Here is a 26,043-nt window from a genome sequence, read left to right as displayed (position 1 = left end):
AGCAATTAACCTTTTAGAAGTTTCTTAATTCTATATCCATAGAGTGGTAATTACCAACATGGCTGCATGTTATTAAGTTTGTATCCTCATTTACTAAATGTTAGTTTTCCTCTCTTGCTTCTCATACGACATTGTTTTGTTTGTAATTGGAATGATTGTCTTCCAGGCTGAAAGAAATAAGGTCAGATGTTCTGTTTGAGGATAGGTTGAGTGAGTGCACTTGTTCTGCCTGGCTCATATGGTGCTTTATGTTCATGTCTTTATGTTGCAGGATTAAGTCACCATGTCGTCCATTCTGAAAAAGCTGTTGCTCCCACCACTAAAGCAGCAGAGCGGCTAGGTGCCCCGCCAGTCCTCTACTGTGCAACACAACTGAGTTTTATTCAGATGGAGCTTATTGTTTAAATAGGTATAAAGATAGTGGCCTGTGGTGTTTCACCTGTTGTACCGAGCCACAGCTGATCCTTTGTGGATGGACCGGCTGTGGCATTAAAGAGAAGTACAGGGCCTTTTTATTAGACTCTATTAAAACGCAATACAGGGGACTACTAAAGGCCAGCACGCTGCTGTACGCCGTAATCTGCCTATTACAGTAGTGACTTTGACAACCCCGCTGCTCAGATCTCCTCTGTATTAAACAGATATGGAGGTGACCATTGTGTCTGTGGGATTCCACTGGTTCACACAGGGGTGTAGTTCCTCAGGGTTAGAAACCGGAGCCTCCGACGGCAACGGCCCTTTTGTGTGACCACAGACCTGTAAAAGGAAACTGCACAGGCCCATTGAGGGTTGGTAGACAACCTCCCTGGCTGTCGGCTCGATTTGGAGCCTGAACGCCAGTTTGCAGGGTGAAAACGATGATAAAAAGGCGTAGGATCTGAGCACGGCCAAGGTTATCAGAACACATTAAAGCGCTAGTCCCTGAATGTCATTGTGTTTAGCCGGAGCTGCAGTGTGGAGTGGTGCATTTGATGACCAGGTCACAGTATAATCCACTGCTCTCAGCCCTATTGTGCAGCTCAGATTGTTCCAAAGCTCCCAGCGTCCCTGCAGTCCAAACCCAGCTTTTGTGAAGTGTGGGTTTTGTATCACTGTTTTTTTTTATCCTGTTCTTACACAGTGTGGTGCGGGAGATTACACACCCTGGCCCTCCAAACCAGAGCTGATCACATCCCCTCTTTCATCTATCCGCTCCTCTTTTTCACAAGACATTTTGTGTGAAGGGCCTCTCCTTTTCTTAGCTCAAACTGTCACTTCCTGGTGTGAGGCTGATTCTTTCACTACTCATCAGTTCCATACTGTATATGTAAGAGAGTAGGCCCACTGTATTTTATCATATTGACTTTATATATGGAATGTTCAATGAAGTATACAAGGATAGGCCGAAGAAACCCCAATAGAGAATAGATGTTATTGTGTGTGTGTGTGTGTGTGTGTGTGTGTGTGTGTGTGTGTGTGTGTGTGTGTGTGTGTGTGTGTGTGTGTGTGTGTGTGTGTGTGTGTGTGTGTGTGTGTGTGTGTGTGTCCAGTAGGCTTTGCCTTTAGATCAGTCAGTAAGACTGTTATGGCATTATGGAAGATGTAAACAAATGTCCTTTCTTATTCCTCTTAGAGGAATATGTCCATTCATTTATCTAGCCACTGTTTTGATCAAGGCTATTTCCTGTATGTCCATCATGCACTGCAGGCTGTACAGGATGAGTGGGGGCACTACGTTTTTTAAATAGATTTTTATTCTGTATCATATCTGTAGATTGAAATTAGAATTGTCCAAATATTTCTTTGTAGAATTTAATAATTAGTGATATTTTCTAATTAATTTGGACATATTTAGATCTCATTTGCCAAAATCTGAAGTATTACCTACTTTAATTTATCTTTTAATTAAAATGGTATGATTTAGGGTTGCTACAAAAATGCAGAAAAATATTTTAATTGCATTATTTGATTAAAAGTTTAAAAGTAGAGAAAATATTTTGATTGCATTATTTGAATAGTTTTAGTCACACAATTAAAATGTTTAACTTTCACAAAAGTTAATTCACAGCTTTCAATTTTCACATTTCCCTTTATTAGTTGCACAGGGAGAAGGGTTTACATAGCAGTATTACAGATGAGCTTTGTTTCTTTGTAAGCTCTTCGTGCATGTGATGTTTATTATCAGGACTTCTCTCCCTGCCTTTTTGTCAGCAAACATTGTATTGAGTTGCAATATGATAAACATTGTATTGAGTTGCAATATGATAAACATTGTATTGAGTTGCAATATGATAAACATTGTATTGAGTTGCAATATGATAAACATTGTATTGAGTTGCAATATGATAAACATTGTATTGAGTTACAATATGATAAACATTGTATTGAGTTGCAATATCATAAACATTGTATTGAGTTACAATATGATAAACATTGTATTGAGTTACAATATGATAAACATTGTATTGAGTTACAATATGATAAACATTGTATTGAGTTACAATGTGATAAACATTGTATTGAGTTACAATATGATAAACATTGTATTGAGTTACAATGTGATAAACATTGTATTGAGTTACAATATGATAAACATTGTATTGAGTTACAATATCATAAACATTGTATTGAGTTACAATATGATAAACATTGTATTGAGTTACAATATGATAAACATTGTATTGAGTTACAATGTGATAAACATTGTATTGAGTTACAATATGATAAACATTGTATTGAGTTACAATATGATAAACATTGTATTGAGTTACAATGTGATAAACATTGTATTGAGTTACAATATGATAAACATTGTATTGAGTTACAATATGATAAACATTGTATTGAGTTACAATATGATAAACATTGTATTGAGTTACAATATGATAAACATTGTATTGAGTTACAATGTGATAAACATTGTATTGAGTTACAATATGATAAACATTGTATTGAGTTACAATATGATAAACATTGTATTGAGTTACAATGTGATAAACATTGTATTGAGTTACAATATGATAAACATTGTATTGAGTTACAATATGATAAACATTGTATTGAGTTACAATATGATAAACATTGTATTGAGTTACAATATGATAAACATTGTATTGAGTTACAATATGATAAACATTGTATTGAGTTACAATGTGATTTGGTCTAAATTGGATTTAGTCTGTGATTTTCTCTGTAAGATCTTGTACTTTATAAGTGCACCGTCTAAAAACAACGGTGTTTTCTTATTTGGATCTGACGTGCTCTCTTATAGCAACTTGTAGCACGATATGCAAAACGTTCCATACGAAACACAACATTCAAACATGCATCACTGTCAATGGAAGACTTCATTAAATCAGTCAAAACAGGCTGGGGAGTTTTTCAATCTCTGCGCTAGAACACCATTCCGGTCAATCAACGAGCCCTAATTGGTTCCTGTGTTCTCTTTCAGGTCCTCCGAACCACCATCACAGTCAGTCTCTGCGGCCGCCGCTCCCTCCTCCTCACAACCACCACCAGTCGTCTGCAAGCTCCCTGAACCCCAACACCCTGGCCAGCCGTCGCGGCCCAGCCCACGCCCCCTCGGTGGCCCCCGGGGAGGGTCCCTCCACACCAGAGTCAGTGCAGCTTCAGGACAGCTGGGCGCTGAACAGCAGCGTTCCTCTGGAGACCAGGTCAGTTTACCTGTCACCCTGTCTTTCCTGTCCACCTGCCATGATGTTTGGACACCTTCCCTGTTTAGGGGGAGAGGAAAGCATTCTGTTTCCTATCAGTTCCTTGTACTGTTCAGTTGGTTGGACTTAAACCTTGGACTTAAAGCCTCTGGTCAGGTTTGTGGGAGCCCAGCTGATGGGGCTCTCTACCCAACATCCCATCCTGCCATTGCCCATCTTCACACGGTGCCACAGTCCTGCCCGCTGCTCTCCCTCTGTCACGTGGTGCCCCACAGTCCTGCCCCACAGTCCTGCCCGCTGATCTCCCTCTGTCACGTGGTGCCCCACAGTCCTGCCCCACAGTCCTGCCCGCTGCTCTCCCTCTGTCACGCAGTGCCCCACAGTCCTGCCCCACAGTCCTGCCCGCTGATCTCCCTCTGTCACGTGGTGCCCCACAGTCCTGCCCCACAGTCCTGCCCGCTGCTCTCCCTCTGTCACGCAGTGCCCCACAGTCCTGCCCCACAGTCCTGCCCGCTGATCTCCCTCTGTCACGTGGTGCCCCACAGTCCTGCCCCACAGTCCTGCCCCGCAGTCCTGCCCGCTACTCTCCTTCTGTCATGCGGTGCCCCACAGTCCTGCCGCACAATCCTGCCCGCTGCTCTCCCTCTGTCACACGGAGCCCCACAGTCCTGCCCGCTGCTCTCCCTCTGTCACACGGTGCCCCACAGTCCGGCCCGCTGCTCTCCCTCTGTCACACGGAGCCCCACAGTCCTGCCCGCTGCTCTCCCTCTGTCACGCGGTGCCCCACAGTCCGGCCCGCTGCTCTCCGTCTGGGGTTCTGGGACATAGAAGCTAGTGCCTTCCTCTCTCCCTCTGTTCTGTCTTTTGTCTGGTGTGTGGTTGCCGTGGTGTGTGGTTGCCGGGCTTACGCTGGGCTGTGGGTCACTCCTCGATGTTCCTAGATCACACCTCAAACACGATACGTGCACAATTCATGAGGTCGGGGCAACAGGGCTCGTCTCTAAGATGTTTTATTCATAGGGAGCACCGGCACAGTTCCTGCTATGCTATGCCTGCTACCACCATGCGCCTCTACCTACCTGCTCCCTCCTCTCCAAAATGGAGCCTGGCACCTCTACCTACCCGCTCTCTTCTCTCCAAAATGGAGCCTGGCGCCTCTACCTACCTGCTCCCTCCTCTTCAAAATGGAGCCTGGCACCTGAGTCACAGCCAGAATTCCTCCACAAAGCTGTAAATTTAAATAAAATAAAAAATGTTTTTCACAGTATAGATATTTATAAATGTTTCTAAATTTCATCATGTTTTCTGAGTTGCACCAGAATAATGAGTTACTGCTCAGGATTGTGGACTTCATTTCCTGGTTTGGTGTACTACTGTTGCAGCATGAGTTGTGTTCTGCTGCTTTTCAGGTTTTTAGGCCATATATTTCCCCAAACGTCTCCAGTATGCTGGTTTGTTAGCTGGTTTGTTAGGATTTATGACCCTCCTTTTTTAGAGTGGACCGACAGCACATCATTACTCTCCAATCTCCTCTTCCTACGCAGTGTTTCTCCTAGGAGTTTTTTCAACAAAGGTGGGTGGTAGGGAGGGGGGGGGGGTTGGTTGCTCTTTGCTGAGGAGATATTTTGTTTGTAGATTGAATGTGTAATGGTCAATTCAGGTGACTTAAAAAAAATACATTCTACTCCAAAATGCATGAAAATACAATTATGTTGACAACATCGGAAATATGGTATCCATGAGTTCATTTGACTCTGGGTAAGTAGAAAAGGGGCTTAGTTGCAAAAAATCGTACACTATCCCTTTAAAAGTGTGTCTCGGGCAGAATGCACACATGCAAAGAACACACACAACAGTACAACACTGCATCTTTCCCCACACTACGACCTCCCCTTCCTCCTTGCCCTTCTCCCGTCCCCCACCCTCTCTCGTCCCCCACCTTATCCCGTCCCCCACCTCTCTCTTCCCCCACCTTCTCTCGTCCCCCATCTTCTCCCGTCCCCCACCTCTCTCTTCCCCCAACTTCTCCCGTCCCCCACCTCTCTCTTCCCCCACCTTCTCTCGTGCCCCACCTTCTCTCATCCCCCACCTTCTCCCGTCCCCCACCTCTCTCTTCCCCCACCTTCTCCTGTCCCCCACCTTCTCTCTTCCCCCACCTTCCCCCTTCTCCCGTCCCCCACCTTCTCCCGTCCCCCACCTCTCTCTTCCCCCACCTTCCCCCTTCTCCCGTCCCCCCGTTCTCCCATCTCTCTCCCGTCCCACACATTTCTCCCGTCCCCCACCTCTCTCTTCCCCCCCTTCCCCCTTCTCTCCCGTCCCCCACCTTCTCCCCCGTCCCCCACCTTCCCCCGTCCCCCACCTTCTCCCGTCCCCCCACCTCATCTCCCGTCCCCCACCTTCTCCCCGTCCCCCACCTCTCTCTTTCCCCACCTTCTCCCGGCCCCCACCTATCTCCCGTCCCCCACCTTCTCCCGTCCCCCCCCACCTTCTCTCGTCTCTCCCGTCCCCGTCTCTCACCTTCCCCGTCCCCCACTTTCTCTCCCGTGCCCCACCTCTCCTTCTCGTCCCCCATCCTTCTCCCGTCCCCCACCTCTCTCTTCCCCACCTTCTCCCGCCCCCCAACTTCTCTCTTCCCCCACCTTCTCTCGTCCCCCATCTTCTCCCGTCCCCCACCTCTCTCTTCCCCCAACTTCTCTCCCGTCCCCCACCTTTCTCTTCCCCCCCTTCTCTCGGGCCCCACCTTCTCTCGTCCCCCACCTTCTCTCCCGTCCCCCACCTTCTCTCTCCCGTCCCCCACCTCTCCTCTTCCCACCTCTACCACCTTCTCCCGGTCCCCCACACTCTCTCTTCACCTCCCCACCTTCTCCCCGTCCCCCACCTCTCTCTTCCCCCACCTTCTCTCGTCCCCCACCTTCTCTCAGTCCCCACACCTTCTCCTGTCCCCCACCTTCTCCCGTCCCCCACCTCTCTCTTCCCCCACCTCCCCCTTCTCCCAGTCCCCCACCTTCTCCCGTCCCCCACCGTCTCGCCGTCCCACCTCTCTCTCTTCCCCCACATCCCCCGTCCCCCACCTTCTCTCCGTCCCCCCACCTTCCCCCGTCCCCACCTTCTCCCGTCCCCCACCTTCTCCCGTCCCCCACCTCTCTCTTCCCCCACCTTCCCCCGTCCCCACCTTCTCCCGTCCCCCACCTTCTCCCGTCCCCCACCTCTCTCTTCCCCCAACTTCTCCCGTCCCCCACCTTCTCCCGTCCCCCACCTCTCTCTTCCCCCACCTTCTCCCGTCCCCCACCTCTCTCTTCCCCCACCTTCTCCCGTCCCCCACCTCTCTCTTCCCCCACCTTCTCCCGTCCCCCACCTTCTCCCGTCCCCCGTCTCCCACCTTCCCCTGTCCCCCACCTTCTCCCGTCTCCCACCTCTCTCTTCCCCCAACTTCTCTCGTCCCCCCCACCTTCTCCCGTCCCCCACCTTCTCTCTTCCCGTCTCCCCTCTCCCCCTGCCACCTCAGTGCCTGTTCTCAGCAGGCAGATTAATATAGCTTCTGTCTGGGCATATGGGCCTGACCTCACACACTTCAGTTCATATTTCTTTGTCTTTCAGATGCCCCTCCCTGTCTAGGGCGTCTTGCAGCGCTAGCACTTTTACTTAGTTTCACCCATTAATACGGCTTCCTCTTTACAGTCTCCCTCGCAGGAACAGAACAGCATTTCAGCTGGGGCCTGACCCTTTACCCGACGACCTGGGACCACCAGCCACGCTGTCCATCATACTGCCACGGAGATAATAGAACGCATACAGTACATTCACACGTCTTGTGTTCGGCTTAGAAAAGCTTCTTTCTTTTTTGTTGCAATGGAACAAATCATCTGTATAAGCTTACCATTATTGTACACGACTACAGTAGAAACATAGTGTACTGTCTTCCCCCCTACTCTAGTCTTTATACTCTATGGAACTACAGTAGAAACATAGTGTACTGTCTTCCCCCCTACTCTAGTCTTTATACTCTATGGAACTACAGTAGAAACATAGTGTACTGTCATTCCCCTCCTACTCTAGTCTTTATACGCTATGGAACTACAGTAGAAACATAGTGTACTGTCTTCCCCCCTACTCTAGTCTTTATACTCTATGGAACTACAGTAGAAACATAGTGTACTGTCTTCCCCCCTACTCTAGTCTTTATACTCTATGGAACTACAGTAGAAACATAGTGTACTGTCTTCCCCCCTACTCTAGTCTTTATACTCTATGGAACTACAGTAGAAACATAGTGTACTGTCTTCCCCTCATACTCTAGTCTTTATACTCTATGGAACTACAGTAGAAACATAGTGTACTGTCTTCCCCTCCTGCTCTGGTCTTTATACGCTATGGAACTACAGTAGAAACATAGTGTACTGTCTTCCCCCCTACTCTAGTCTTTATACTCTATGGAACTACAGTAGAAACATAGTGTACTGCCTTCCCCCCTACTCTAGTCTTTATACTCTATGGAACTACAGTAGAAACATAGTGTACTGTCTTCCCCTCCTGCTCTGGTCTTTATACGCTATGGAACTACAGTAGAAACATAGTGTACTGTCTTCCCCCCTACTCTAGTCTTTATACGCTATGGAACTACAGTAGAAACATAGTGTACTGTCTTCCCCCCTACTCTAGTCTTTATACGCTATAGAACTACAGTAGAAACATAGTGTACTGTCTTCCCCCCTACTCTAGTCTTTATACTCTATGGAACTACAGTAGAAACATAGTGTACAGTCTTCCCCTCCTGCTCTGGTCTTTATACGCTATGGAACTACAGTAGAAACATAGTGTACTGTCTTCCCCCCTACTCTAGTCTTTATACTCTATGGAACTACAGTAGAAACATAGTGTACTGTCTTCCCCTCCTGCTCTGGTCTTTATATGCTATGGAACTACAGTAGAAACATAGTGTACTGTCTTCCCCCCTACTCGAGTCTTTATACGCTATGGAACTACAGTAGAAACATAGTGTACTGTCTTCCCCTCCTGCTCTGGTCTTTATACGCTATGGAACTACAGTAGAAACATAGTGTACTATCATTCCCCTCCTACTCTAGTCTTTATACGCTATGGAACTACAGTTCAGGAATGAGCAGCAAAAGTATTCAGGGTGACATCGATGTTATCCATAAAAGATCCATTTGGGGATACTTAAATTCCCATGGGTGGCTCTGTAAATTATACTTAATTTACCCATTCGTTTCGAGGAATATAGGCCTACTGTATATAGGATGTGGTCTACGAATAGACGGATCGTAGCAAGTTTCTTTTCCACGTAACTTCTGTCTTACTCCAGGGCACAGTCTCATCACATTTCAGAAATGAAATAATAAAATCTCCATTACTGAGAGGTGAGCTGAGTCACTGCCCGCTCCGCTCTCTCCCTGTCTCCCCATGGTCTTGTTTGAGATGCCTGGACCATTCCTCTCTCTCTCTCTCTCTCTCTCTCTCTCTCTCTCTCTCTCTCTCTCTCTCTCTCTCACTCTCTCTCTCTCACTCTTTTCTCTCTCACTCTTTTCTCTCTCACTCTTTTCTCTCTCACTCTTTTCTCTCTCACTCTTTTCTCTCTCACTCTTTTCTCTCTCACTCTTTTCTCTCTATCTCTATCTCCAGATTGAATGTGCTCCTCCAGCAGTCGATTTCTGCTGAGGAACCCTGAGGAGCCCAATTAAACTGGGTGTAGTGAGTAGCAACCACGTCTGCAATGGTGCTGTAGGTCTATTGGTGTTTCTCCTATATTCTCAACAACAGAATGCATAGCATGCACTTAGTCAATTTGCAAAGACATTTGTTGTTAGCCTCATCTGGCATGTATGAGCCCCCTTTTCCCCTCGTGGTCCTCTGTAGCTCAGTCGGTAGAGCATAGTGCTTGCAATGCCAAGATAGTGGGTTCAATTCCTAGGACTACCCATACTTAAAGTGTATGCACACATGACTGTTAGTCACTTTGGATTAAACCGTCTGCGAACTGGCATATACAATTATTACTAGTGTATGTAGGCTGTAAAACAACGCTCAAAGTCTGCTCACAACGTAGTATAAAAGCTCATTGAGATGTTTAATATTTTATGGCTCGTGCAATATGAAGACCAAGCCACTGATTATTATGGTATTATTGTGGTGTTATTATAGTATTATTGTGGTATTATTATAGTATTGTTATAGTATTATTATAGTATTGTTGTGGTATTGTTATGGTATTATTGTGGTATTATTATGGTATTATGGTGGTATTATTATGGTATTATTGTGGTATTATTATGGTATTATTGTGGTATTATTGTGGTGTTGTTGTGGTTATATTGCGGTACATACTGGTAGTGTATTGCCATGTAAATATTGAGAACTTCCACGTTAAATGGTTATGTGTTTGTAGCTTGTTCAATTTCCAAATGGGGGACTAATGTGAAATGCCTTTTTGTTCACTGTTTCAACCCCACTGAGACAGTCTCTCTCTGAGACCCAGTCTCTCTCTGAGACCCAGTCTCTCTCTGAGACCCAGTCTCGCTCTCTGTCTGAGACCCAGTCTCTCTCTGAGACCCAGTCTCTCTCTGAGACCCAGTCTCTCTCTGAGTCCCAGTCTCTCTCTGAGTCCCAGTCTCTCTCTGAGACCCAGTCTCTCTCTGAGACCCAGTCTCTCTCTGAGTCTCAGTCTCTCTCTGAGACCCAGTCTCTCTCTGAGACCCAGTCTCGCTCTCTGTCTGAGACCCAGTATCGCTCTCTCTCTGAGACCCAGTCTCTCTCTGAGACCCAGTCTCGCTCTCTGTCTGAGACCCAGTCTCGCTCTCTCTCTGAGACCCAGTCTCTCTCTGAGACCCAGTCTCTCTCTGAGTCCCAGTCTCTCTCTGAGACCCAGTCTCTCTCTGAGACCCAGTCTCTCTCTGAGTCCCAGTCTCTCTCTGAGACCCAGTCTCTCTCTGAGACCCAGTCTCGCTCTCTGTCTGAGACCCAGTCTCGCTCTCTCTCTGAGACCCAGTCTCTCTCTGAGACCCAGTCTCGCTCTCTGTCTGAGACCCAGTCTCGCTCTCTCTCTGAGACCCAGTCTCTCTCTGAGACCCAGTCTCTCTCTGAGTCCCAGTCTCTCTCTGAGTCCCAGTCTCTCTCTGAGACCCAGTCTCTCTCTGAGACCCAGTCTCTCTCTGAGACCCAGTCTCTCTCTGAGACCCAGTCTGTAAATCTCTTAACTGTGAGCTCAGTCTAGGAGAGACATCACCTGAGCTACCCTATATACATTATTTTTTATCTGTGTTCAAATGCCGCATTGTGGTTGGCTGTTGTTGAAGTCTTCAAAGGTTGATTGATTGATTTTATTTGACAGTTTAAAAAAAGTACATATCTATCAGGGCCGGGACGATACCAATATCGCAATACTCGCCCTAATGTTGGAAACAAACATTATGTTGTCATCCAGATTCACATTTATTTATTTTCCTAAGCTATAACACACAATATTTTACATACAGCAAGTCTTTAAAAGGACCAACGTTTTTAAAGGACCAAATATTGCGATATTGTGGTATCGTCACAGCCCTAATATAGGCTACACGCAGTACATACATTAAAAACTAGTTAGGGATAACACAATAAAGTCAGTGACTTATTTCCTTTCTGGTCCCTTATGTTGCATGGTGCAATACATTACATAGAGAAAACTATTGCCAGATCACTAAATCCCTTCTGAAGATAGTAAACCAAATAACGAACCAGCCCCACTAATAAACCAGTCCCACTAATAAACCAGCCCCACTAATAAACCAGCCCCACTAATAAACCAGCCCCACTAATAAACCAGCCCCACTAATAAACCAGCCCCACTAATAAACCAGCCCCACTAATAAACCAGCCCCACTAATAAACCAGCCCCACTAATAAACCAGCACCACTAATAAACCAGCTCCACTAATAAACCAGCACCACTAATAAACCAGCCCCACTAATAAACCAGCCCCACTAATAAACCAGCTCCACTAATAAACCAGCCCCACTAATAAACCAGCCCCACTAATAAACCAGCCCCACTAATAAACCAGCTCCACTAATAAACCAGCCCCACTAATAAACCAGCCCCACTAATAAACCAGCCCCACTAATAAACCAGCACCACTAATAAACCAGCTCCACTAATAAACCAGCACCACTAATAAACCAGCCCCACTAATAAACCAGCCCCACTAATAAACCAGCTCCACTAATAAACCAGCCCCACTAATAAACCAGCCCCACTAATAAACCAGCCCCACTAATAAACCAGCTCCACTAATAAACCAGCCCCACTAATAAACCAGCCCCACTAATAAACCAGCCCCACTAATAAACCAGCCCCACTAATAAACCAGCTCCACTGGGGGGTTCAACTCTTGAATATAGCCTCGTTATTGTTGTTTTGTCTTAAATGTAAAAAAAAAAAAAAGAAATGTTTCTTAGATTGTTAGGAAAGGGCTCATAAGTAAGCATTTCACAGTAAAGTCTACACCTGTTGTATTCGGTGCATGTGGCAAATTTGATTTGATTTTGAACTCTCAAATCTTTTGACGTTGATTTTATTTGATTAGATTGACTGGCTCTGGCACCTTCGGTGCGGTCAGGATGGTTCAGCGTCTTAACACCTAGCTGAGTGGGTTGCAGATAGACCTGCCCCGGCTTGCATACCATCCTGGAGGTTTTGATATTGAGAGAGACCGATTGGCAGCTAGAACCTCCAACAGTTCAGCCCTCCGTGCCTCGAATGCCAACCAGGGTTCATTACAACATTTTGCTAAATGTCTCTTGCCCTTGATCGCTTTACCACGATGTCCTGGTATGTCTGGCAGAATACTAATAAGGCTTGACTCCAGTTGAATTCCTGTTCATTATCTGTAAATTTACTTGTTAATTGCTCTGGCTTTTCACACCCTCCCCCAGGATGAGAGAAGTGTTTAATGTAAAAGAGAGACTCTTATGCCCTCTTATTTTATTCTGTCTTGGTTTTGTATTGGTCGGTGGTTCTGTCTAACGGTCTGTGTGGGTATGAACTCCTCTGTGAGTGGCATGTTGTGGACCAATTTGCAAACAGGGGCAGGAAGGAAAGAAAAGACGTGTACCGTCACTGCTACTTAAAGGATGATAGAGAAACATTTAGAAAAGTAAATACAAAGACAAAAAGACCAAACGTCTCATCTGAAACGGAATAGCGTATATACCTAGTAGGTGAGATTGGTTTCTTCTTTTTTTACGTCGTAGAGAAAAAAAACGAATCAAATCATAATTCATATGCAGCGTTTAATGCTCTCTCTCCTGTGTTAAAATATGCAGCTTTTTGATATTGTGTGTTATCTAAAGCAATTCACGTTTGAAGGCCTTTTATTATGGGTTCATTTTGTCCTGTAAGGCATTTGGTTGGTATTTTCACTGCAGGTCAACTGTCGGCTATAACCTTCATATAATGTACTTAGTCACATTGAAATTGATGATTCAGAACTGAAGGTAATGTCAGGAGGTATGTGAACTGAAGGTAATGTCAGGAGGTATGTGAACTGAAGTTAATGTGAGGAGGTATGTGAACTGAAGGTAATGTGAACTGAATGTAATGTGAGGAGGTATGTGAACTGAAGGTAATGTGAACTGAATGTAATGTGAGGAGGTATGTGAACTGAAGGTAATGTGAACTGAATGTAATGTGAGGAGGTATGTGAACTAAAGGTAATGTGAACTGAATGTAATGTGAGGAGGTATGTGAACTGAAGGTAATGTGAACTGAAGGTAATGTGAACAGGTATGTGAACTGAAGGTAATGTGAGGAGGTATGTGAACTGAAGGTAATGTGAACTGAATGTAATGTGAGGAGGTATGTGAACTGAAGGTAATGTGAACTGAAGGTAATGTGAACAGGTATGTGAACTGAAGGTAATGTGAGGAGGTATGTGAACTGAAGGTAATGTCAGGAGGTATGTGAACTGAAGGTAATGTGAGGAGGTATGTGAACTGAAGGTAATGTGAGGAGGTATGTGAACTGAAGGTAATGTGAACTGAATGTAATGTGAGGAGGTATGTGAACTGAAGGTAATGTGAACTGAATGTAATGTGAGGAGGTATGTGAACTGAAGGTAATGTGAACTGAATGTAATGTGAGGAGGTATGTGAACTGAAGGTAATGTGAACTGAAGGTAATGTGAACAGGTATGTGAACTGAAGGTAATGTGAGGAGGTATGTGAACTGAAGGTAATGTGAGGAGGTATGTGAACTGAAGGTAATGTGAACTGAAGGTAATGTGAACAGGTATGTAAACTGAAGGTAATGTCAGGAGGTATGTGAACTGAAGGTAATGTGAGGAGGTATGTGAACTGAAGGTAATGTGAACTGAAGGTAATGTGAACAGGTATGTGAACTGAAGGTAATGTGAGGAGGTATGTGAACTGAAGGTAATGTGAACTGAAGGTAATGTGAACAGGTATGTGAACTGAAGGTAATGTGAGGAGGTATGTGAACTGAAGGTAATGTGAACAGGTATGTGAACTGAAGGTAATGTGAGGAGGTATGTGAACTGAAGGTAATGTCAGGAGGTATGTGAACTGAAGGTAATGTGAACATGTATGTGAACTGAAGGTAATGTGAGGAGGTATGTGAACTGAATGTAATGTGAACTGAAGGTAATGTGAGGAGGTATGTGAACTGAAGGTAATGTGAACAGGTATGTGAACTGAAGGTAATGTGAGGAGGTATGTGAACTGAAGGTAATGTGAGGAGGTATGTGAACTGAAGGTAATGTCAGGAGGTATGTGAACTGAAGGTAATGTGAACTGAAGGTAATGTGAGGAGGTATGTGAACTGAAGGTAATGTGAGGAGGTATGTGAACTGAAGGTAATGTGAGGAGGTATGTGAACTGAATGTTATCTTGGGCTAAAGTGGTATTGTAAAAACTGCTGAATAGCATGTATATTTTATTCCACTTATTGACATTGATTTGGACCCCACACTACCTTCTTTGTCATGTCAGGAGAGATAATATGATCTAGTGTATGTTGTGAGAACATTGTGTTGTATGATTCAGATGATAATACCCACACGTAATGAACTGTGATTTAGCATCCATCTTCTGTCGTCACTCGATTTAGTACTTGTCAACGCCATTATACTATCTCTGACTACGGCTATATAACTAGTACCCTGGTGGATAAAATATGATTGATTTATGGATTAATTTACCTTCCGCCTGCCCTGTTGCAATTAACATGCATCTTGCTGAGAGGATATTCTCTCCACTAACGCAGTGTGATGTGATGGCCGTGGGCAGCGGCCTGCCTGCCTGTCACCATGGTACAAGCCATTAATCAGGCAGCTTCGGCGGGCAAGCCAGGCTAAGAGGCAGGACGCTAACCTCCGCCATGTTTTCATTAGTGCACGGACACAGCTGTTAGGAAGGGCTGCTGGGGGAGACGGGTCAGAGGTCCCATTGTCACTCCTTTCCCAGTGTAATACATTCTCAGGTTGCCGCGGTGACACCGCTTTTCACTGTCTTCATCCCCTTTATACTTAGGACTATAGGCAATGATACTCTGAGGCCTGGAGAATGATACTCTGAGTTCCTGGGCAATGATACTCTGAGGCCTGGGCAATGATACTCTGGGGCCTGGGCAATGATACTCTGAGGCCTGGGCAATGATACTCTGGGGCCTGGGCAATGATACTCTGAGGCCTGGGCAATCATACTCTGAGGCCTGGGCAATGATACTCTGAGGCCTGGGCAATGATACGCTGAGGCCTGGACAATGATACTCTGAGGCCTGGGCAATGATACTCTGAGGCCTGGAGAATGATACTCTGAGGCCTGAAGAATGATACTCTGAGGCCTGGGCAATGATACGCTGAGGCCTGGACAATGATACTCTGAGGCCTGGGCAATGATACTCTGGGGCCTGGGCAATGATACTCTGAGGCCTGGAGAATGATACTCTGGGGCCTGGGCAATGATACTCTGAGGCCTGGAGAATGATACTCTGAGGCCTGGAGAATGATACTCTGAGGCCTGAAGAATGATACTCTGAGGCCTGGAGAATGATACTCTGAGGCCTGGAGAATGATACTCTGAGGCCTGGGCAATAATACTCTGGGGCCTGGAGAATGATACTCTGAAGCCTGGGCAATGATACTCTGAGGCCTGGGCAATGATACTCTGAGGCAGTAATGGCCAACTGGAAAGTCAGCATGTGTGCATCGTAGTAGGCTGAAATCATATTTAACACAGCCAAAATGGGGATCAACCCATCAAATACATCAAACATATCCTTTGATGTTATCCCTTTGATTACCCCTCGCAGTTTCTCTGTTAATATGAGACATGTATACACAGTATATTTCATATACTATGTTCAGAACAAACCATCACTCAAGGTGTTTATTTCACTTTACACAGGTGGGAGATTATTAGAGTGAATTGAAGGTTGATTATTAGGTCACATTTCAGAGACCTTGGGATTAGTGGGCTGTGTGTTGATCTCAGCATCTAGCCATCATTTGATATTGACTGGTGGGAGAGACAGGCTAGTCAGCCCACTTTATCAGCACTATTCCAGGTGAGGAATGCCGATATACATGGCTATGAAAAACAGGCTGTTGCCTTGAGCAGGTTTCACAGTTGACCTTGACTGCCTGTAAAGCCCAATGTTAGACTGATCCCAAATGTAAAGACTGACAGAGACACGTTGAGGTAGGGCCTTGAGTTATGAGATGTACACATGCCTCCTACACTTTGTTTTTGCAACTAACCAGGTTTTTTTCCCTCACACAGCCTCACGTTTTCTCTCACTCTGTGTCATTCTATTCCTTTCTCACCCCATTAAATTATTTCTGAGCTGACGCTGTCATTTGAACCAAACCGGTGAATTAAGAATTGAGTGAGGCTTGACACCTACTTCAAAGGAGCGCTCTTTTCCTTTAAAACCCAGAGTCAATTTAACAAACATCTTTTACATATTTCCTACTTATTTTCTACTAGTTTTTCCCCAGACCTTTCCCATCCTTGGCGTTCTCAAGTAGTCGGTGGTTGGTTGAAAGACGAGCTGTGGAGAGCCGTTTAGCGCTACTGTCGGTGTACTCCTGCTAGGATTGATCAGACCCCATGAAGACCTTACCTCAGGAGATGAGACTCTTTAATTGGTAGATATCCACCATTGATCTACTCACTGCTTCTCAAACTGAGTAGAGGAGAAGAAACTGTCATCTTTTTTTGTGGAAGTGAATAAATCAAATCAAATTGTATTTGTCACATGCGCCGAATACAACAGGTGTAGTAGACCTTACAGTGAAATGCTGAATACAACAGGTGTAGTAGACCTTACAGTGAACTGCTGAATACAACAGGTGTAGTAGACCTTACAGTGAAATGCTGAATACAACAGGTGTAGTAGACCTTACAGTGAACTGCTGAATACAACAGGTGTAGTAGACCTTACAGTGAAATGCTGAATACAACAGGTGTAGTAGACCTTACAGTGAAATGCTGAATACAACAGGTGTAGTAGACCTTACAGTGAAATGCTGAATACAACAGGTGTAGGTAGACCTTACAGTGAAATGCTGAATACAACAGGTGTAGTAGACCTTACAGTGAAATGTCGAATACAACAGGTGTAGTAGAACCTTACAGTGAAATGCCGAATACAACAGGTGTAGTAGAACCTTACAGTGAAATGCTGAATACAACAGGTGTAGTAGACCTTACAGTGAAATGCTGAATACAACAGGTGTAGTAGACCTTACAGTGAAATGCTGAATACAACAAGTGTAGTAGACCTTACAGTGAAATGCTGAATACAACAGGTGTAGTAGACCTTACAGTGAAATGCTGAATACAACAGGTGTAGTAGACCTTACAGTGAAATGCTGAATACAACAGGTGTAGTAGACCTTACAGTGAAATGCTGAATACAACAGGTGTAGGTAGACCTTACAGTGAAATGCAGAATACAACAGGTGTAGTAGACCTTACAGTGAAATGCTGAATACAACAAGTGTAGTAGACCTTACAGTGAAATGCTGAATACAACAGGTGTAGTAGACCTTACAGTGAAATGCTGAATACAACAAGTGTAGTAGACCTTACAGTGAAATGCTGAATACAACAAGTGTAGTAGACCTTACAGTGAAATGCAGAATACAACAGGTGTAGTAGACCTTACAGTGAAATGCTGAATACAACAGGTGTAGTAGACCTTACAGTGAAATGCCGAATACAACAGGTGTAGTAGAACCTTACAGTGAAATGCTGAATACAACAGGTGTAGTAGACCTTACAGTGAAATGCTGAATACAACAGGTGTAGTAGACCTTACAGTGAAATGCCGAATACAACAGGTGTAGTAGACCTTACAGTGAAATGCTGAATACAACAGGTGTAGTAGACCTTACAGTGAAATGCCGAATACAACAGGTGTAGTAGAACCTTACAGTGAAATGCCGAATACAACAGGTGTAGTAGACCTTACAGTGAAATGCTGAATACAACAGGTGTAGTAGACCTTACAGTGAAATGCTGAATACAACAAGTGTAGTAGACCTTACAGTGAAATGCTGAATACAACAAGTGTAGTAGACCTTACAGTGAAATGCAGAATACAACAGGTGTAGTAGACCTTACAGTGAAATGCTGAATACAACAGGTGTAGTAGACCTTACAGTGAAATGCCGAATACAACAGGTGTAGTAGAACCTTACAGTGAAATGCTGAATACAACAGGTGTAGTAGACCTTACAGTGAAATGCTGAATACAACAGGTGTAGTAGACCTTACAGTGAAATGCCGAATACAACAGGTGTAGTAGACCTTACAGTGAAATGCTGAATACAACAGGTGTAGTAGACCTTACAGTGAAATGCCGAATACAACAGGTGTAGTAGAACCTTACAGTGAAATGCCGAATACAACAGGTGTAGTAGAACCTTACAGTGAAATGCCGAATACAACAGGTGTAGTAGACCTTACAGTGAAATGCTGAATACAACAGGTGTAGTAGACCTCACAGTGAAATGCTGAATACAACAGGTGTAGTAGACCTCACAGTGAAATGCTGAATACAACAGGTGTAGTAGACCTCACAGTGAAATGCTGAATACAACAGGTGTAGTAGACCTTACAGTGAAATGCTGAATACAACAGGTGTAGTAGAACCTTACAGTGAAATGCTGAATACAACAAGTGTAGTAGAACCTTACAGTGAAATGCTGAATACAACAAGTGTAGTAGAACCTTACAGTGAAATGCTGAATACAACAAGTGTAGTAGAACCTTACAGTGAAATGCTGAATACAACAGGTGTAGTAGACCTTACAGTGAAATGCTGAATACAACAAGTGTAGTAGAACCTTACAGTGAAATGCTGAATACAACAGGTGTAGTAGACCTTACAGTGAAATGCTGAATACAACAAGTGTAGTAGACCTCACAGTGAAATGCTGAATACAACAGGTGTAGTAGACCTCACAGTGAAATGCTGAATACAACAAGTGTAGTAGACCTTACAGTGAAATGCTGAATACAACAGGTGTAGTAGACCTTACAGTGAAATGCTGAATACAACAAGTGTAGTAGACCTTACAGTGAAATGCTGAATACAACAAGTGTAGTAGACCTTACAGTGAAATGCTGAATACAACAAGTGTAGTAGACCTTACAGTGAAATGCTGAATACAACAGGTGTAGTAGACCTTATAGTGAAATGTTTACTTACAAGCCTTTAACCAACAATGCAGTTTAAGAAAATAGAGTTAAGAAGATATTTACTAACTAAACAAAACAAAAAAGTAACAGAATAAAATAGCAATAAGGAGGCTACGTACAGGGAGTAGCGGTACCGAGTCACTATTACAGAATAGAAGGAGGAAGATGGAGTTTGGGGTGTGTGGTGATTTGATGTGGTGTGGGGGAGGGGCTGTCGAAGTGGAAAGGGAGAGATCAGTAAGAGAGTTATAGCTTCCCTCAGTTGTTGGAGGTGAGAGAGAGATGGGGCGGGGGGTGGGGGGGGGGGGGGGGGGGTCGTTTTGGGCTTTCTTCCCCATCCGGCCTGGAGATGTGGAAGGAGATCTGAGAGGAGAGTGCTTCTGGGTTTAATGTGGGGAAGCAGCTTGTGAGAGCTTCTGACCGGCATCAAAGCGCCACGGTCAACTGTCTTCCACTTTCATCCCCATCCCATCTGCCTCCTCGTGGACCTCCCCTGGCCCGCCGCCCACCTGGCGCAGGGCACTGGCTTGGCACTGTGGTCTGCCCATAGCCAGGCCGGGCACCGGACACAGCCCACAGAGTCAGACTGCCTCTCTGACTGTAAAGAGGGCAAGGAGGTGCCGAGGGAGAGATACTGTTAAAACAGACTGACTCAACTACAGTATTTTACTAAAGCTTCGTAATGGTATATTTTACAGTACGTTGTTTTAGGTAGAAAAGAGACTGATGACAACGAAGAAGCAGTTCATTCTTATTCTCTCTAAGCACTAACGACAATAATGACCATCATCAGATGCTGGGTAGGAGTCTGGAAGGAGATGTGAAACGATTTTTATATTCCGTATGCTTTTAGCTGTATAATTCGGTGTCTCAAGACCAATTTGAAGTGTGAATAACTTTTAAGAATAAAAAAATCAATGCACGTAAATGTCCGGTGAATAATTGCTGCTGGAATGTAGAGGAGCACTTCATTGCTCCAGATGTCTCATTATGTTCAGAAAGCGACTGTTCACTCCAACGCAATTTACACATTCTATTGGTAATAGAGACCACGTAGCAGCTGATTCTAACTCTCTGTGTCCTCTCTTTCTCTCCATCGCTGTAGGCATTTCCTGTTTAAAACACCGTCCGGGACCACTCCCCTGTTCAGCAGCTCGTCTCCAGGGTACCCGCTGACATCTGGGACCGTCTACTCCCCCCCGCCGCGGCTGCTACCCAGAAACACCTTCTCTAGGAGCTCCTTCAAGCTGAAGAAACCCTCCAAGTACTGCAGCTGGAAATGTGCTGCCGTGTCGGCCATCGCTGCTGCCGTCCTGCTGGTCGTGCTGCTCTCCTACTTCATAGGTAGGCTACAATACAGTACAATACAGAACAGTACAATACAGTACATAACAGTACAGTACAATACAGTACAGTACAGTACAATACAGTAGAATACAGAACAGTACAATACAGTACATAACAGTACAATACAGTAGAATACAGAACAGTACAGTACAGTACAGTACAATATAGTACATAACAGTACAGTACAATACAGTACAATACAGTACAATACAGTAGAATACAGAACAGTACAGTACAGTACAATACAGTAGAATACAGAACAGTACAATACAGTACATAACAGTACAATACAGTAGAATACAGAACAGTACAGTACAGTACAGTACAATATAGTACATAACAGTACAGTACAATACAGTACAATACAGTACAATACAGTAGAATACAGAACAGTACAGTACAGTACAATACAGTAGAATACAGTACAGTACAGTACAGTAGGATACAGTACAGTACAATACAGTACAATACAGTACAATACAGTACAGTACAGTACAATACAGAACAGTACAGTACAATACAGAACAATACAGTACAATACAGTACAATACAGTACAATACAGAACAATACAGTAGAATACAGTACAGTACAATACAGTACAATACAGAACAGTACAGTACAGTACAATACAGTAGAATACAGTACAGTACAATACAGTTGGATACAGTACAGTACAATACAGTACAATACAGAACAGTACAGTACAGTACAATACAGTAGAATACAGTACAGTACAATACAGTAGAATACAGTACAGTACAATACAGTAGAATACAGTACAGTACACTACAGTAGAATACAGTACAGTACAATACAGTAGAATACAGAACAGTACAGTACAGTACAGTACAATATAGTACATAACAGTACAGTACAATACAGTACAATACAGTACAATACAGAACAGTACAGTACAGTACAGTACAATACAGTAGAATACAGAACAGTACAATACAGTACATAACAGTACAATACAGTAGAATACAGAACAGTACAATACAGTACATAACAGTACAGTACAATACAGTACAATACAGTAGAATACAGAACAGTACAGTACAGTACAGTACAATATAGTACATAACAGTACAGTACAATACAGTACAATACAGTAGAATACAGAACAGTACAGTACAATACAGTAGAATACAGTACAGTACAGTACAGTAGGATACAATACAGTACAATACAGTACAATACAGTACAGTACAGTACAATACAGTACAATACAGAACAATACAGTACAGTACAGTACAATACAGTAGAATACAGTACAGTACAGTACAGTAGGATACAGTACAGTACAATACAGTACAATACAGTACAATACAGTACAGTACAGTACAATACAGAACAGTACAGTACAATACAGAACAATACAGTACAATACAGTACAATACAGAACAATACAGTAGAATACAGTACATTACAATACAGTACAATACAGTACAATACAGAACAGTACAGTACAGTACAATACAGTAGAATACAGTACAGTACAATACAGTAGGATACAGTACAGTACAATACAGTAGAACACAGTACAATACAGTACAATACAGTACAATACAGAACAGTACAGTACAGTGCAGTACAGTAGAATACAGTACAGTACAATACAGTAGAATACAATACAGAACAGTACAGTAGAATACAGTACAGTACAGTAGAATACAATACAGTACAGTACAGTAGAATACAGTACAGTACAATACAGTAGAATACAGTACAGTACAATACAGTAGAATACAGTACAGTACAATACAGTAGAATACAGTACAGTACAATACAGTACAATACAAGACAAGACAGTACGGAACAGTACAGTACAGTACAGTAGAATACAGTACAGTACAATACAGTAGAATACAATACAGAACAGTACAGTAGAATACAGTACAGTACAGTAGAATACAATACAGTACAGTACAGTAGAATACAATACAGAACAATACAGTAGAATACAATACAGAACAGTACAGTAGAATACAGTACAGTACAGTAGAATACAATACAATACAGTACAGTACAGTAGAATACAATACAGTACAGTACAGTAGAATACAATACAGAACAATAGAGTAGAATACAATACAGAACGGTACAGTAGAATACAATAAAATACAGTACAATACAGTAGAATACAGTAGGATACAGTACAGTACAGCACAGTACAGTACAATACAATACAGAACAGTACAGTACAATACAGTACAGCAGGCCCCCTTGTTATTGTGATACTCTATCTTCTGCAGTGGTGGAAAAGTCATACTTGACTCCGGTAAAAGTCACCCAGTAAAATGCTTTTTGAGTAAAAGTCTAAAAGTAGCTGGTTTTAAATGTACTTAAGTACAGTGGTGGAAAAAGTACTACATTCTCATACTCATCCTGAGTGGCACAGCGGTCTAAGGCACTGCATCTCAGTGCTAGAGGCGTCACTACAGACACCCTGGTTAGATTCCAGGCTGTATCACAGCGGTCTAAGGCACGGCATCTCAGTGCTAGAGGCGTCACTACAGATCCTGGTTAGATTCCAGGCTGTATCACAGCGGTCTAAGGGCACTGCATCTCAGTGCTAGAGGCGTCACTACAGATCCTGGTTAGATTCCAGGCTGTATCACAGCGGTCTAAGGCACTGCATCTCAGTGCTACAGGCGTCACTACAGACACCCTGGTTTGAATCCAGGTTGCATCACAACCGGCCATGATTGGGAATCCCATAGGGCAGCGCACAATTGGTCCAGCATCATCTGGTGTAGGCCGTCATTGTAAATAATAGTTTGTTCTTTAAACTGACTTGCCTAGTTAAATAAATGTTAAATTAAAATTGGAACTTAAAGCATTTTAGCAATATGAAATCGTGTTAAAATCTGTTCATATACACCCCTAGGAACAATATCACATTTTTTGTACATTTTCTGACAAGCATGCATTTACAGTAGATATGGTCATTTTCACATTTTCAGAAATCCATAGAATGTTTGGGAACAACATAGAGTAAAGCATTTGTGAAAATGCTATAGCAATATATAGTGTGGGAAAGCAGCTGTACTTTTGGACAATTAATAGACACTGCAGTAAATAAAACCTAAAAAAAACAACAACATCTGTCTCATCCAGGACCATGGAGTCTATAGACCGGTGCGCCATAGCCTATCAGAGCTACAGTAGGCCTTTATGCAAAACAAGCCATTTTCCACACAGTTCTGTCATCATTCACTTTGAACTGGACTGTGTGTTTACAGTCAGTAGCAACAGCGTGTCTACATCATTAGAACACATTCGCCAAAAGCCACGAAATACACCTGGAAGGATCTTTGCAAATATGTAAATACCAACGGAAGAGATCTAAACATTTGGGAACTTTACAGTCCAATTGATCAAACAACCATGTACAGGTAGGCCATCAACAAAAATAAGATCAACAACTAATGGTAACTAAAGCGAGATGAGCTAAAATATAACGAGAGAACATTAGATAGACCCTCTCAAACTTGTTCAGCTAAGTTAGTTGGAATGCCAAAATTGCACTGATAAACGATGGGGAATAGTAGCCTGCTTGTCCTTCTGCAGTTTGCCTGTCAAAACATGCTTGTCCCAACCCACATTTTGACAACTGAATGGGAACCCATTTGATCGATGCCAAATACATTTGATTGACAACTTAAGGGTCGTTCGTAAATTGCCTCCAGTGTGTCAGTGTGCGCTCTGGGTCGTTTGTAAATTGCCTCCATTGTGTCAGTGTGCGCTCTGGGTCATTTGTAAATTGCCTCCAGTGTGCGCTCTGGGTCGTTTGTAAATTGCCTCCAGTGTGCTCTCTGGGTCGTTTGTAAATTGCCTCCAGTGTGCGCTCTGGGTCGTTTGTAAATTGCCTCCAGTGTGTTCTCTGGGTCATTTGTAAATTGCCTCCAGTGTGTTCTCTGGGTTGTTTTTAAATTGCCTCCAGTGTGTTCTCTGGGTCGTTTGTAAATTGCCTCCAGTGTGTTCTCTGGGTCATTTGTAAATTGCCTCCAGTGTGTTCTCTGGGTCGTTTGTAAATTGCCTCCAGTGTGTCAGTGTGCGCTCTGGGTCGTTTGTAAATTGCCTCCAGTGTGTTCTCTGGGTCGTTTGTAAATTGCCTCCAGTGTGTTCTCTGGGTCGTTTGTAAATTGCCTCCAGTGTGTTCTCTGGGTCGTTTGTAAATTGCCTCCAGTGTGTTCTCTGGGTCGTTTGTAAATTGCCTCCAGTGTGTCAGTGTGCGCTCTGGGTCGTTTGTAAATTGCCTCCAGTGTGTCAGTGTGTGCTCTGGGTCGTTTGTAAATTGCCTCCAGTGTGTCAGTGTGCGCTCTGGGTCGTTTGTAAATTGCCTCCAGTGTGTCCGTGTGCGCTCTGGGTCGTTTGTAAATTGCCTCCAGTGTGTTCTCTGGGTCGTTGTAAATTCAAGGCATTGTCAGATGGCCAAGAAGTAGGGTTGACCTGAGCGTTATTCACAACGACAGTCAAGCACCCAAGCTAACTTGCTAAAGTCCAGACACAAATGAGAGAACACCTCACTCTGACCATTTTAATCGCCCTAAGCAGAGCTGGTGAGACTGTTTCCATGTTATCAACATCGTTAGTGACGAACTGTGCTGCCGGCAACAATTTAATAACTTTTTTTTGCAGATGTTTACTGACATCGGTCATATTCAACAGGTGTTGCATGTTCGTAAATTCATCAGTTATTCTGCGCTCTGGCACACAGATGAGAGTGCTCTGAAATCGGAGTAGATAGCCAGAGTCAATTTACGAACACAAGGGATATGCTGACTGGATAACAGTTGTTCAAGTTCAGCATAGCTAGCTAGCTAACTAGCAAAGCGATTCACATTTCTTGCTAGCTAACTAGCAAAGCGATACACATTTCTTGCTAGCTAACTAGCAAAGCGATTCACATTTCTTGCTAGCTAACTAGCAAGCGATTCACATTTCTTGCTAGCTAACTAGCAAAGCGATTCACATTTCTTGCTAGCTAACTAGCAAAGCGCTTCACATTTCTTGCTAGCTAACTAGCAAAGCGATTCACATTTCTTGCTAGCTAACTAGCAAAGCGATTCACATTTCTTGCTAGCTAACTAGCAAAGCGATTCACATTTCTTGCTAGCTAACAAGCAAAGCGATTCACATTTCTTGCTAGCTAACTAGCAAAGCGCTTCACATTTCTTGCTAGCTAACTAGTAAAGCGATTTACATTTCTTGCTAGCTAACTAGCAAAGCGATTCACATTTCTTGCTAGCTAACTAGCAAAGCGCTTCACATTTCTTGCTAGCTAACTAGCAAAGTGCTTCACATTTCTTGCTAGCT

The 26,043-nt window shown here is 43.6% G+C and overlaps 1 protein-coding gene across 2 annotated transcripts in view; it reads left to right on the top strand.

The window, feature by feature from the left end:
- LOC109873384 (teneurin-2) overlaps window positions 1-26,043 on the top strand; it is a 176,661-nt gene that overhangs the window by 30,180 nt on the left and 120,438 nt on the right. For both annotated transcript variants that reach the window (XM_031808169.1, XM_031808168.1), the window contains 2 exons: window positions 3,431-3,653; window positions 20,479-20,717. In XM_031808169.1, coding sequence (XP_031664029.1) covers window positions 3,431-3,653; window positions 20,479-20,717 — 462 coding nt within the window. The remainder of the gene's footprint in view (window positions 1-3,430; window positions 3,654-20,478; window positions 20,718-26,043) is intronic.

This window comes from Oncorhynchus kisutch, linkage group LG28, assembly GCF_002021735.2.
Source record: "Oncorhynchus kisutch isolate 150728-3 linkage group LG28, Okis_V2, whole genome shotgun sequence".
Taxonomy (NCBI): domain Eukaryota; kingdom Metazoa; phylum Chordata; class Actinopteri; order Salmoniformes; family Salmonidae; genus Oncorhynchus; species Oncorhynchus kisutch.
Note: the sequence above shows the minus strand (reverse complement) of the source record. Positions and strands in the feature narration are given on the sequence as shown.